Genomic DNA, 13,741 nt, shown 5'->3' with positions numbered 1-13,741 from the left:
AGTCTTATAAAATAAGCGTAGCATAATACCTGCGAGGATCTTTTGGTGGAGCCAGTATCGACTTGTACAAAGCAGAGAGCAGGTCTGCTCTCTACAGTACACCTGGTTGGAATGTCATCTGGGAAACACTTGGCCTAGTTGCCATGTAGAAAGCAGAAACTCCAGAAGACATGTTATGGTGAATACGGTAGCATATTGTTATGGTTATTTGCTATGCAGGGCTCTATATTAACTTTTTTCACCACCAGCCAAAATGGCAGGTAGATGTAAATCTTACTAGCCAAACACCCACTCACTAATGTGTTAAAGGGGCGAGTAAGTTGGACTTTTCTAAAACTACCAGTCAAACTGAAATTTAACCAGCATTTGGCAGATTGGTAGGTGTTAATTTAGAGCCCCGTTATGAGTGAATCATGTGCTGTAAATGTACATTTAGACCAGGGCTAAAAGTATAACTTGTAGGTTTACTTATTTATTTGTAACAATGCCTTTTGCACTTTAGCTGCGCCAGGAGTGTGGTGTCACTTCTGCCATGGCCCTGCAGTGGTTGTAGGCCTATGAAGAGTTGTGGTTCACCACTGCAGTTCCGCCCCTTGTGTGTACATGAGTCAAATTTCCTTGTATTGTTATTTATTTATTCTTTGTGTAGCCTAGCCTATATGTGGGTTTATGTGTCATGTGTCTTGAGATGTTATGTAAGGACAACCATCTTTCTTTTTAATTTGCAAACCCAGTTTACCTTTGGGTACCAATAAAGTTGAACTGAACTGAACTGGCCTGATGCTGCTAGAAACCAGGCATGGAACAGCAGAGTATTTAACATTTGAAAGTAGCTAAACATCACATTTAGTCATTTCAGGAACAAAATTATTTCTGACTGTCCTGATTAATGTGTGCTCCACTGGCATAGACATCAAAAAAGCAAAAAGGAAAGGAAAATCTGTTTCCTGTGTGCTTTTCTGCTTCAGACTGCCCCCATGACTGACAGAGATCCACATTTTATCGTTATTGAACAGCCGCCAGCATACTGAAGCTACATTAGATGTGATGATCCAAGCTCCACTAAAACCACACTTTGTGTTTATTATGTCATGTGAAATGTGCTGCTACTAGATAGAGTTCACTTTACTTGACTTGGCTTGTTAAGATGTGCTGCTTCGGGTGTTCTTTGTAAAGAGATGGCCCGCTCTTCCTATTCAGATAGTGTGATTACAGACCCTTGAAGACCACAAAAAGTGCCTTGAAAAAAGCGCCTTTGAAATGGTCAACAGTTGAACAGATGGAATGATTTTGAAAACATAGGCTAATATGCATTAAGGATGATAAGACATCTTTTTGTTATTTAGGTTTGCTAGTCCTTGTGTTGTGTAGGCCTGCTGTAGAACATTGCTATGGCATCAGCCAGATTAAGACATGCTCGTTGTCATTTTCCTAACAATAATCATATAAGTTCATAAAGGTTGGAGCAAACTTCACCATAGCGGATTTTCTCTTTGTTTTGGGTGCTGCTGACCAAAATAATGTATAACTGAAAAATAAGAAGAGGTCACACTGAGGAAGGCAGAATGGAGTGGGCGATATATCAAGATTTAAGATATAAGCATCTCGAAGTAGATTTTGGCATATCAAATTTATCGAGATAAGTGATAAACTTTTAAAATTCTGAGATTGCCAGAAGGAAACTCTTCTCTTGCACCAGAGTGCGCTTCTGCCTTCCGTCTGTGGCTCGGTTGCCATAGAAATAATAGAAATACAAGATGCGAATGCTCCGATTCCACTATGCCGTTACTTCGATTTGTCAAATTTCTGACTGCACAGCCGCAGCCCAGACAGTTTTGTCTCGAAGCATATATATAAATGCCAGTTGTCTACTAAATTGTTTTATGTAGGTTTTTTTGCCTCTTTTAGGGGGAATTGGAAATTTCGAGATATATAGTAGAGTAGAGTAGAGTAGAGAAACTTTATTGATCCCCAGGGGGAAATTCAGGTGTCAAGTAGCTACATAAAAACAAACACAGACACACACAGACACACAGACACACACACATATGAAGAGGTTCCAGATCTGGGCCAGCTCTGGCATCTCAGGCAGTCCAATCCCCAATAATGATGTCCTTCTTAGAGATATAGACAAAATATATCCAGCCGTAAGTGAGACCTCTTCTTAGGCAACAATACTATTTTAATAGAGTCTCTGTTGTGTTCCTCCCTGTATTGTATGTCTACACTTGCTGTGCAACGCACTGTCAATCGAGTTGAAGATGAGATGAGTTGAAGCCCAGCCTGAAACTCACTAAACTATTCATATACGTAAGACTATACAAGCATACATGTGTGTGTGTGTGTGTGTGTGTGTGGGTGTGTGTGTGGTTGGGTGGGTGTGTTTGGGTGTGTGTGCGCGCATTTCTTGTATTGGGTGTCCAGGCCTGCTGTGGAACCTGTCGTCTGCGGATGAGTTGAAGCCGAGCCTGATCGAGAGTGCCCTGCCGGTGCTGACCGAGACCATTGTGGTGCCCCACTCCAGCTGGTCTGACACCAGCGTCAGCAACTACGGGGACCCAGAGGTCTTCCACAGTGCCACCGGCTGTCTGCGGTGAGTAGCGCAAAAGTGTATATCTGTGCTTTCAATTTCTCTACTTGTAAACATCCAACCTGCCTATTTTGGACACCTGATGGATATTAGCTTTTGTGTCATAATCTGGCACATTTACATGTATATGTCCATTGATGTACAATGTCCTGAAAGGAAAGTAATGCAGGAGATAGTAGAGTGGAGTAGAGTACTTTTATTAATCCCAAAGGAAATTAGGGTGTCTGTCATCTTACATAAATACACATGACACACAAAAACACAAAGAATCAAAAAGAAAGGGGCACACCTATTTTATTTGTTTTTTATGCACAGACGCGTGTGTGCCCGAAACACGTCTGTGCAAAAAATTAAAAAATGAAATAGTTTGATGCAAGGTGCGCCCCTTTCTCTTTGATTCTAATTGTTTTATTTGGGCCAGCACCCTCAAAATTAATCAAGGAACCCGATTGAAGCCTGCTACCTGCCATACTTGACACAAAAACACAAAAAATATACAAACACAAAAGATAATATTAATTACTAAATAGCAACAACACTACTACTACTACTACTACTACTACTACTACTACTACTACTACTACTAATAATAATAATAATAATAATAATAATAATAATAATAATAATAATAATAATAATAATAATAATTAAAACATAGGCCTAATGATAATAAAAATATCAATACCTTTTGTTTGTATAGCACAATCCATACAAACACGTAGCTCAGTGTGCTTAAAGAGTGTGATAAAACGCAAGTTTGGCAGCCCTTTAAGGTATACCAGGGAGCTTAGTCAAAGGTGAAGAATCCAAAGATTGAGAGAGAAAAAATCCACAGATAATAAGAACATGTATTCCCATTGCTGCTCCCAGTTATTTTATTCAATATAAACAATTGTTATGTTTACTGGCATTTATCTGTCTGTCAGTTGGTCTGTCTGTTTAAAAAATAACACACAATGTTTTTTTCTGAAATTATGTCGATACTGTCAATTCCTTTGACGTGTTGCTTCAATTTTTTGGGTGTAAATTGTGAATTGTTTACTTTACAAATGTGTGTTGTGTTCTGTCCACTCTTAGTGTCCTGATCTTCTTATCTTATCTTATGCTGTTGCAGTACTAGTCTAAAAGTAAAAGTAAGGTATTTCTGAATCGATCCTTTATTGTGTCCGTCACGTTGAGAAATTAGATTAGATTCTTTCTTCTTTCTTCAGTCCCATAGGGATATTTGTTTTCACATCAGAGAGTCAGTTCCATCAGGTTTGGCATTAGTTAGATCAGGGGTCAGGAACCTTTTTGTTGGAGAGAGCCATAAAAGCCAATTAAAAAAAAAAAAACATTTTTGAGCCATACCATTTTAAGAACACTGAATACAATTAAGAGCATGTAGTTCAATTAAGCCCAACATTTTTAGAGTGTACTGTCAAGTTGTTAAGTTTTATTGATAACAGGTAGGCCTAAGTATAGGGTTGCCAACTGTCAGCTTCATTATGGCTGGGAGTGTGGGGGTCCTCCCCCCGTAAATGTATTTCTTAGATGTAATTTCCTGTGTCCCGTTTCTGCTCAATACGGAACACATACTTTTATTTATTTTTATTTCAAAGGACGGTTGGCAACCCTAGGTAAGTAAGAACCAGATACAGTTCCCAAAAGAGCCACATATGGCTCCCGAGCCATAGGTTCTCTACCCCTGAGTTAGATCTTTGTGGTGCACATGTCATTTACAATACACAGAGATAGAGAAGTAGTGTATGTGTCTCTGTTGGACCGGCTGGCCAATGTGAGGGTGTCTTGTATGGTTCTGTGTCACTGACGTTACCGTGGCTGTTTGTGGGAACGTCAGGGGAGAGCTAATGGATGGCATGTTGCGACTCCTTGGCAATCGTCTACCTCTGTGACTCATGCTGGCGTGGACCCTGGCTCAGAGTCAACTATGCTAGCCGCCACCACCCATATTAGTAGTCCCGCTTCGACAGTTCACTTCTGCTCTAATGCATCTCCATGTACAGTATGACTAGAAATCTATCTAATCTAAACTAAATTACATTTAATTTCATTCACAACCATGACTGTCTAAATTTAAAACAGATTTTATGGTTTGCGTTGATTTAGAAATGAGCTTTGCCTTCTAAGTAAAAATGATGCATGAGTGGAGTGCTTATCTATTTGAAGCATATCTTAGTAAAAAAAAAAGAAAATAGCCATTTACTGCTTGCTTGTTCCTCCAGTTTAATAGTTTCCATGCAAGAATGTATGGTCTCAGTGCTTGTCGCACAGCCGGGGTGGGCGTGGGTCTTTGATACCGGGTAAGGAAGAAAGAAGAAATACACCGTATAAGCTCCCTTGCTGTGATTTATCTAGTGAAAAATGGGTCAACGTTTCGACCTGCAAGGTGTTCATCAGGTGTTTCGCATGTGTCTCGCAGGTGTTTTTAACTAGATAGAAGACGCCGGAGCAGCACACATCAGATTCTTTTCTTTTTTAATCAAGTGCACAACATAGGACTAACGTTTCGATGGGTAAACTATGTTCATCAGAGTCTCCCTTTGATGCAGCAGATGAAAAAACAAGCGTGTGGAACTACCCCCTTGCTGTCTCAGGTGTTTCTTTGATACCGGGTGCCAGCGTCGATACTCCTGCAGGTTGTTCTCGATGTGTCAGGTGCAGTGGGACGTACTCTACGTAGATAAACGACAAGTGCCAACTCTGCCACCAGCACACTGAAAGGCTCACGAGGGCGTCTTTCACCATTGTCAACTAACTAAGCATGACACTTAAAGGGCATGTGATTATTGCTGTGGCTTTAATAGATGCTGTTTGGCTTAATGTGACAAGGTGACAGCGATTAGGCTGATATGGGCAGTCCCCATATCACTACGGTAATGCATGTGTTTGAGGTCTAGCACTTTGGGAACACGTAGCCTCGTACTGCAGATGTGTCCATCAAAGAGCCCATTCATTCTGCTGAAGATACTCAACTACTTCATAACAACATTGTTAAGATATTACCGAGAGCCGTAACAGATTAAGACATAGTCATTACAATTCCGGCAGTCTGGTTGACAGTAAGGTTGCTCTGTGTAAAAGGGGTTATGGTTAGGTTATAGTTTGGTGCTGGGCCTGGGCTGGGGCTATAAATACACAATTATAAGTTAGCACACAACCATTTTGATTTTATTTTCATTTTTAATTACTTTCACGTATGCCATTGTTGCTTTATAGAATGCTAAAAGAATGCTAAAAGAAAATGCTTACAGGAGTGTGGAAGATCTTTGCAAGATTATTTATTTCATAACCACACATATCCAATAAAATATCACACTGTCAAGCATTTCATTTCATCTGCATTGCTAAACACAGATGGATGTTACATGTCATTTTAACTACAGAGCGGAATGAGATAGCACATAGTCGTACAGGTTTCCCCTTTAAAAGTGAAGAAAGACAATGTTGACAGAAAGGTAGATGTTGATGCCATCTGTTTCAATTGATCTTCCTGTTGACAATAAGTTGGCAGACATTTGAATGTTGAACCGGGAAATGATGTCTGTTTGTGACAGATTATGTTATTGTCACTTGTTACTCATCTGTGGTGATCCTGCTCTGCTTTGTGAACTCTGAAATATATCACATTGTCCTGTCAGAGAGGACACAATAGGCAAATGTAGCACCCTGACGTAAAAAACAACAAAGAGTTTCAGGATCAATTAAGATTTTCACAAAGAGTTTCAGGAAAGAGCAGAGGTAGAACTTGGAGTGGTGTAAATATGGAACGTTGTTGTATGTACATTACAGTGTCCGTAGCAACAACACCAGGTTGTTTCTACACGCTGGCTAATTGCAATTGAAGAGCATTATTGCAAATTGACTTTGTTGCAAAATTACACTAAATCAAATGATTTTGAGAAATTGACATTTTGGTGTTGGACATTGCATTTCATTGCATTGCATTGCAAAATGCTTTTTATATAGGTTTAAAAAGTATGTTATCAAAATACTTGAATGCCAAGAATTCACACATACTGTAGATGAAAGGACATCTGAACAAGCATTTCCATAAAAAGTAAAAAATAAAAAAGGCATTCAAGTAATTTTGCAACAAAATTCTTCCATTCTTCCCCACAGCAACCTGAGCTGTGCGAGCGTGGCGGAGAGGCAGGCTATGCGGGATTGTAGGGGCCTCATCGATGCCATCATCAGCTATGTGCAGTCCCGTGTAGCCGTCGACACTCCAGATGACATGGTAAGCCTGCATATTTAGCCTACTTACACATGCCAAGATTCTTGTGACTTTCCCACAGTGAATTCCCATCACAGCTCTTTTTCAAAGGGCCAATCTAGTTTAAACATTAAATTGGACAACGTTATCATGCAAGCTGCTGTATGCTGCTGTGTGCTGTAAAATCTCTTGTGAATGAAAATGCTGCAATTTCCATGACATTATGTAAGGGTTAACGTTCGGCGAGAAGGTCGCTACCGTGGAATAGCAGCACGACAGAGAGAATCTTTAGACCCCGACGCGGAGCGGAGGGGTCTTGTTCTCTCTGAAGTGCTGCTATTCCACAAAGCGACCGACTCGCCGTAAGTTAACCCGCTTATTATATGGATATACAAACCCCAACTCCGATGAAGTTGGGACGTTTGGTAAACAGTGAATAAAATCAAAATGCTATCATTTTCAAAACATTTAATCTATTCATTAGATGGAGAATAGTGAAAAGACAACATATTAAGTGTTAAAACCGAGAAAAAATATTGTTTTGGGGGACATATGTACTCATTTCTAATTTGATAAATCCAACACGTCTCAAAAGAGTTGGGACGGGGACAATAAATGGCAGCAAATGTCGAGGAAGACTAAAAACAAAACAAAAGACAACATTTAACAGTTAAATACATTAACCGATGAGATGATTATATATAAAAAACAGTGTTAATTCCTATCTTGGACATGATTTCACCAGCTTAAATGGTGGGTGTATTCCTTGTCATGTTTTGCAATGTTTTCCTTTCTGTAGTGCTTACAGTGTGACAGGTCTTGACCAAAAACCCACCATTTTATCACCTGCTGGTCCTTATGATGGAGCCAAACTGTTAAAACATAGTAGAGAATGCAATTTGACCTTACTATGTGGCAGTAATCGAAGATCTCCCTTCAAAATATAATGCATGAGTGGCTTTTCATGCTGTGTAAAACCCATTCATACCATTCAGCACTGTATTTAACTCTACAGATGAGTGAGAACATCTTAACCAATGCACTACTGCACCCGCATGCCATCATGGAGGCTGACTTTTGAAGCTAGCACTAACACAAGTTGGATGGTCCATTTTCACTGTAGCACAGGATGTGCCATGCTCTATTATTGTCAAAAAGAATGGACTTCTACAACTTCTGCTGACTTCTGTAAGCAAAGGACTGTTTCCCATGTCTTCTGGGTCTATTTCAAGTGAGCTCAGGTGCTTAGGAGAATGTTACACCCCTGTATCATTTGCACGCATTAAGCATTCTTAATATGGTCAATTTTCAATAGCTCTAGCACTCCAGGAATTAGAGTGAGACTACAGCCAATATATATTTCATGATGTCATGAACCTATACAATGATTTTATTAACTAAAAATGTCTTATACACTCAATCGTGGTAAATCAAAGGGAATTAAAAAATGTATGTAATAACTATGGTAATTATTCCCTTTGCATCTTTAATTCTGAGTGACTCAGCCTCTCTGTGATGATCTTATACCTGGACACGTATATTGTCCGTCAGTACAATTCATTTTGAAATGTTCTTCTTTGTTGTTTTATCTTATTTGGATGTTTACTAAATTTCACTGATCCCCGTCCCAACTCTTTTGAGACGTGTTGGATTTATCAAATTAGAAATGAGTACATATGTCCCCCAAAACAATATTTTTTCTCGGTTTTAACACTTAATTTGTTGTCTTTTCACTATTCTCCATCTAATGAATAGATTGAATGTTTTGAAAATGATAGCATTTTGATTTTATTCACTGTTTACCAAACGTCCCAACTTCATCGGAGTTGGGGTTTGTACTTAAATGATCCACACATGCGGGGACATTTCTTTAGACCTATTTAATGTTAAGATTGTTGCTGCGCAAAACAAAACAGTGCCGTTGTGGAACACCGCTAGGCAACAGCTAGGTAGGCTAGCCAGGACAACAGGTGTTGTCTATCGCAGCAGCTGATTAGAGTGACAAAAGACCGGACCCCATATGAAACATTCGCTTTAGCCACTGACTTGTATACAAGCCAGTGGCTTTAGCAGTGAACGTCTTGTTGCCATTGACAGCGGTAGCCAGGACAACGGGTGCTGTCTATCACAGCAGCTGATTAGAGTCTTGTTGAAAAGTCGCTTTAGCAGTGAAAAGTCTTGTTGCCATTGCCAGCGGTCTGTTATAGACCAACCCGTCCGTTATCGAAAAATAACAGACGTCCGAACGTTGGGGAGCCCCGTTGAAATGAATGGAGCATTCGACAGATGACGTCACAACCATATAATAACAAGCAATATGTGGCGGTATCATGCCTCATTATATTGTTGTATTGTAGCTATCCCTCAAACTGGGGACTTTTCTACCAAGGTGTCAAAAGGCATTTTGTTTGCTCACTGCCTTGTGCACGTGTGTTATGCTTCCTTCATGCAGTCGGTGGAGAACTGTGTGTGTATTCTGCACAACTTGACATACCAGCTGGAGACAGAGGCACCAGAGCAGTTCACTAAGTACACAGAGCCTGAAGTGAGGGCCAATGCCAAGAAATCTGCACCCGTCGGCTGCTTCAGTCCTAAAAGCAAAAAGATAACGGAGGTAACACAGTGAACATTATATAGAAAGGTTTGCCTTTTGTGTGACTGTCCGTTGGTTTTCCTTAATCTATTTCCTTAAACCTTCCTTATCTATCCTTAAATAACAACGTTACTTTAACCATCTGGCAAAGGAGGCAAGCAATCTAGATTTTAATAGATGTGCCTTTTAACTCTGATCATCCATCCTTCAACAGCAGAGCTCCTTCAGCTACCCGATGTCGGAGGCGAGTGAGCCGGAGGGGCTGGGTCTACTGTACCACTCCAAGACCATGCAGACGTACCTGTCTCTGCTGGGCTCCAGCCAGAAGGACGCCACGCTGGAGGCCTGCTGTGGTGCTCTGCAGAACCTCACCGCCAACCACAGCTCGGTGAGGCTCCACACTCCATACTTATACTTGGAGTTATACATTTTGCTGTTACCAGAATGCCAATGACCAAGTCGTAGTGCATTACTAAAGGCCCTGTGTTATGTCATGGTAGAGTAGTACTATGGTAATGAGCCTTTCAATGACTATTACACCGTGCCTCAGATGGTACGGCGTGCATTAAGGGGCTACAACACTTTTATACTTTAAGGTGTCTTTTTTTCCGTCACTAGCCAATGTGGCATGTACGTATATGTTAAATCTTACTAACAAAACATACACTCACCACCAGTCAAAGTGGCTATAAGTTTTCTTTTCTACCAAACAAACTGAGTTGTCACAAGCATTTGGCCGGTTGATGGGTGTTAATTTGTTGTACAGTATGTAGTACAGATTATACGTTTATACTGCGGGCCATTTGCCCAGGAACTTCTAATTAGAATGGGAGCCGTGGTAACCCATTATAAAAGACCTGTAAGCACCATGGCTTACTGCTGGTCACCCTGGCAGTTGAGGAGGGACTGTTAAAACTGTTCTTGGTTTGGCCCAGTTCTGGCCTACCCCAAGCAGTAAACGGTTACATGGGCTAGGCTTAAGTTCCTTGGCCAATGGCCAGTATAAACGGGGCTAGTGATACATTGGCCTTAAGATCACCAATTCTAAAGCCCAAAGCATTGTCTCTGATGATCGTGGCAAGGATTTACATTTGATGCTGCTTCAAACTGCTTGAAATGCCCTAGAACTTTAAGAGTATTGTAGTATGTGAAATACATGAATAGTCCATGCTCTTCAGAACCACATTGCCAAAATGAGCTCAATGAGTTTGTATTGTAGTATGGATAAATTATAAAACAATGTAATTGACTAGTATGTTGCGCATGTAATATGAATGAAAATACAGAGTAGTGCTCTGCTGAACCGCACAGCTGAGTGAGCTGGACTGCAAGCATTAAGAGGAAGTAACTTAGTCTTTTCATTCTTGAACATACAGTACTCTGGAGTGCCACACCCGCAACCCCAGCCCAGTAAGCTGGTCTTCGTCCATTAAGAGAAAGTAGCCTGGTCCCTGCATACTAGATTCTAGTCTGCAGAGTTGTGCAGATGAATATAGCCTACAGTGCAGTCGTTGTTGAGTTTTGACAAGTCATAAATCCATGTAATGCTGCTGTATTTGTTTGAACTGTTGGGCCGCGCCCTCTGTGTGCTTGTGACAAAACGTACCTGTAAAGGATGTAGAGTGGATTAGCAAGGTGCTTTGGGCCAATCAATGAATATGTCACCACGTTTAGGACGTTTTGGTGATTTATGTGCTGTATGTGAACATGTGGTTCAGCGCATTGTTTGTGATTGTAACAGTGTTATTTTTTTTACCCCTTATCGCAGAGCCTATGTTATAACCTTACTCTCACCAAAATTGTAATGGCTGTGTCTTAATCTGTTACTTGGCTCTCGGTACTGTCATAGCAATGTTGTTATGATGTAGTTGAGTATTTTCAGCAAATAGTGAATAGGCCCGCCAGTGACCCCATCTGCAGTAAGAGGCTACGAGTAAAGACATCCTTCTATGCATTGTTTATGAAAAGAAACCATGTATTCTATGTGGAGAGTGTGTTCTGACAATGTTAATTTTGAGATTTTGAGCACATGCTTGAGGACAAGGTCAGATGTGGGTGTGTGTGTGTGTGTGTGTGTGTGTGTGTGTGTGTGTGTGTGTGTGTGTGTGTGTGTGTGTGTGTGTGTGTGTGTGTGTGTGTGTGTGTGTGTGTGTGTGTGTGTGTGTGTGTGTGTGTGTGAGCACTACAGTAACTATCTCCTAACTAACGGGTCCTTGTTGCAGGTATCCAGCGCAATGAGTCAGACCATAGCGGACAAGCTGAGCGGACTGCAACACATCTCTCCACTCCTCCAGTCGCCCAACCGCAGCCTGCAGAAGACCGCCATGTCCCTCATGGGCAACCTCAGCCGGACCCCATCGCTACACAAGAGCATGGGTATGCTAGCACAACACAATGTAGCCACACACCATTGGGGTCATCCCTATGTTCCCCAGGTTCTAAAGTATGTTCCCCGGGTCCTATGTTCCCCGCTACCGGGGAACTTAGAATCCTTTTTTCAAAAAACCCGGGGAACATAGGAGCCAGGGAACATAGGTACGCTCCCACCCCATCGCTACACAAGAGCATGGGTATGCTAGCACAATACTCACTACACAACAGCATGGGTATGCAAGAACAACACTAATGTGGCCAGACCCTATCGCTACACAACAGCATGGGTATGCAAGCACAACACACAAAAGCATGGGTATGCTCATTACATTGCATGGCATTACATTACACCATTGATTGCCAATTATTTTTCCCTGAGTGCCAAATTATGTAGCACAAATGAGTCTGAGGGCCAAACAAATCGCCCGACAGTATGGATAGCACAGATAGCACGTATATATGTTTTCATTTGTGCCAACCTCATGGTGGGTTAAATGTTTGCCCTGCCCGGGCCGGATCTGGCACGCGGGCCACCATTTGTAGACCAGTGCATTACACTAATGTAGCCGGACCCTATCACTACACAATAGCGTGGGCACACCAGCACTGCACTCAAGCATTTTGTCATCACACAGCAACAGCACAGAAGCTGCATGAACTTTGTTATGTTGCATTGGGTTTGTTTCTGTAGAATTGTACAGTTTTGATGTGAGACATGCTGTTGATTTTCCTGTCGCAGGCTTCTTTCATCTCTCCTTTGGAAGGGTCATCCATCAACACACATCAACTCTTTTGCATGTGTGTGTGTCCGTGTGTGTGTGTCTTTTATCCAGTGCGGCAGATCCTTCCGCAGCTAGCATTGCTGCTGACAGCGGGGCCTAAGGAGCTGTGTAACTGTGACGACACCATAGTAACGGCGTGCAACACCGCCCGCACACTCCTCATGTCCGACACCGAGGGGGCTAAGAAACTGCTGACCACAGGCCTGGTCGACTCCCTCAGCTCACTCATTGAAAACCAGTAAGTCGTTCCGCCTTGCTCCATGAACATGCATTTGGAGCTACGCTATACATGGGTTTACCGTTTGTAAATAATCACTGTTTGCGTGACCCTGGCTGCACTCTGTTCAACCTCTGATTGTTGGAAAGTGCTGTCGGTCAAAAAAATTTGCTCACGTGGTTGGCTGCGTAGCGTCTTGCACCTCCTCACAAAACAAATGTTTGTAAATGAAAAATCTATGTACAGGTATAGGCGTAGGTCTATGAAGGCGTGATTTTCAAAGATAAAAACCTTGCATGATTGGGGAAACACTTGTACTGCTGTATTTTGGTTTGGGAGCAGGGCGAATCTGAAGGTCCTCCAGACCCTCGTGTGAGCTCACAAAGCTGAGTGGAAATAAACAAGGGTCTGGCGAGAGTCAGGCTATGAAGTGATGACTTTTTTCTTTTGGTGTTGCTCAATTCTACTTCCAAGATTTCCCAACATTCAGTGTGGAGAGTTGGATTCAAACATTATTTATTTACAACATCATCAGGAGGTTTTCCTAAATCATGCAGGTTTCAGCAATGTCTACTATCGTGACATTTTTGAAAATATGCATTGCTTGGTTGCAACCCACGGTAAATGGGTTTTTGCATTGATCAGAAAAAAGGAAAAAAAGGCTGGCACGTTCAGGAATTCAATAGTTAAGACTGATGTCTTTGAAAGCAGTTGCAGATGCAGTGCTACACAAACATATGCAGTCTGCATCTGAGATGCATGTAGTTTTCGGTGTAAAATACAGTTTGTAACTCATTCTGAAATAATAAAATGATTCCTATTGAGGGCATTAAGGCCGGGACAGACAAGGTAGGGTGTGGCACTTTGTGTGAACTGTGAAAGCCTGTTGCTGTGAATGGACTGCTCTTCTGGTTAAATACTGTATGTGTACTGTGGGAAGAAACGCGTAAAGACAATTGCTGTTGTTAGA

At 41.5% G+C, this 13,741-nt stretch overlaps 1 protein-coding gene across 2 annotated transcripts in view; it reads left to right on the top strand.

Moving 5' to 3' along the window:
• The window catches only part of LOC134457398 (plakophilin-1), a 35,407-nt gene that overhangs the window by 13,271 nt on the left and 8,395 nt on the right, over positions 1 to 13,741 (top strand). Inside the window, exons 6-11 of one of the 2 annotated variants that reach the window (XM_063209414.1) lie at positions 2,425 to 2,593; positions 6,713 to 6,830; positions 9,259 to 9,420; positions 9,617 to 9,787; positions 11,622 to 11,775; positions 12,606 to 12,792. In XM_063209414.1, coding sequence (XP_063065484.1) covers positions 2,425 to 2,593; positions 6,713 to 6,830; positions 9,259 to 9,420; positions 9,617 to 9,787; positions 11,622 to 11,775; positions 12,606 to 12,792 — 961 coding nt within the window. Of the gene's footprint in view, positions 1 to 2,424; positions 2,594 to 6,712; positions 6,831 to 9,258; positions 9,421 to 9,613; positions 9,788 to 11,621; positions 11,776 to 12,605; positions 12,793 to 13,741 lie in introns of both variants that reach the window. The other variant, XM_063209413.1, reaches the window with a different exon arrangement.

This window comes from Engraulis encrasicolus, chromosome 10 (genome assembly GCF_034702125.1).
Source record: "Engraulis encrasicolus isolate BLACKSEA-1 chromosome 10, IST_EnEncr_1.0, whole genome shotgun sequence".
Lineage (NCBI taxonomy): Eukaryota > Metazoa > Chordata > Actinopteri > Clupeiformes > Engraulidae > Engraulis > Engraulis encrasicolus.
This window is presented reverse-complemented; position numbering and strand designations above follow the sequence as displayed.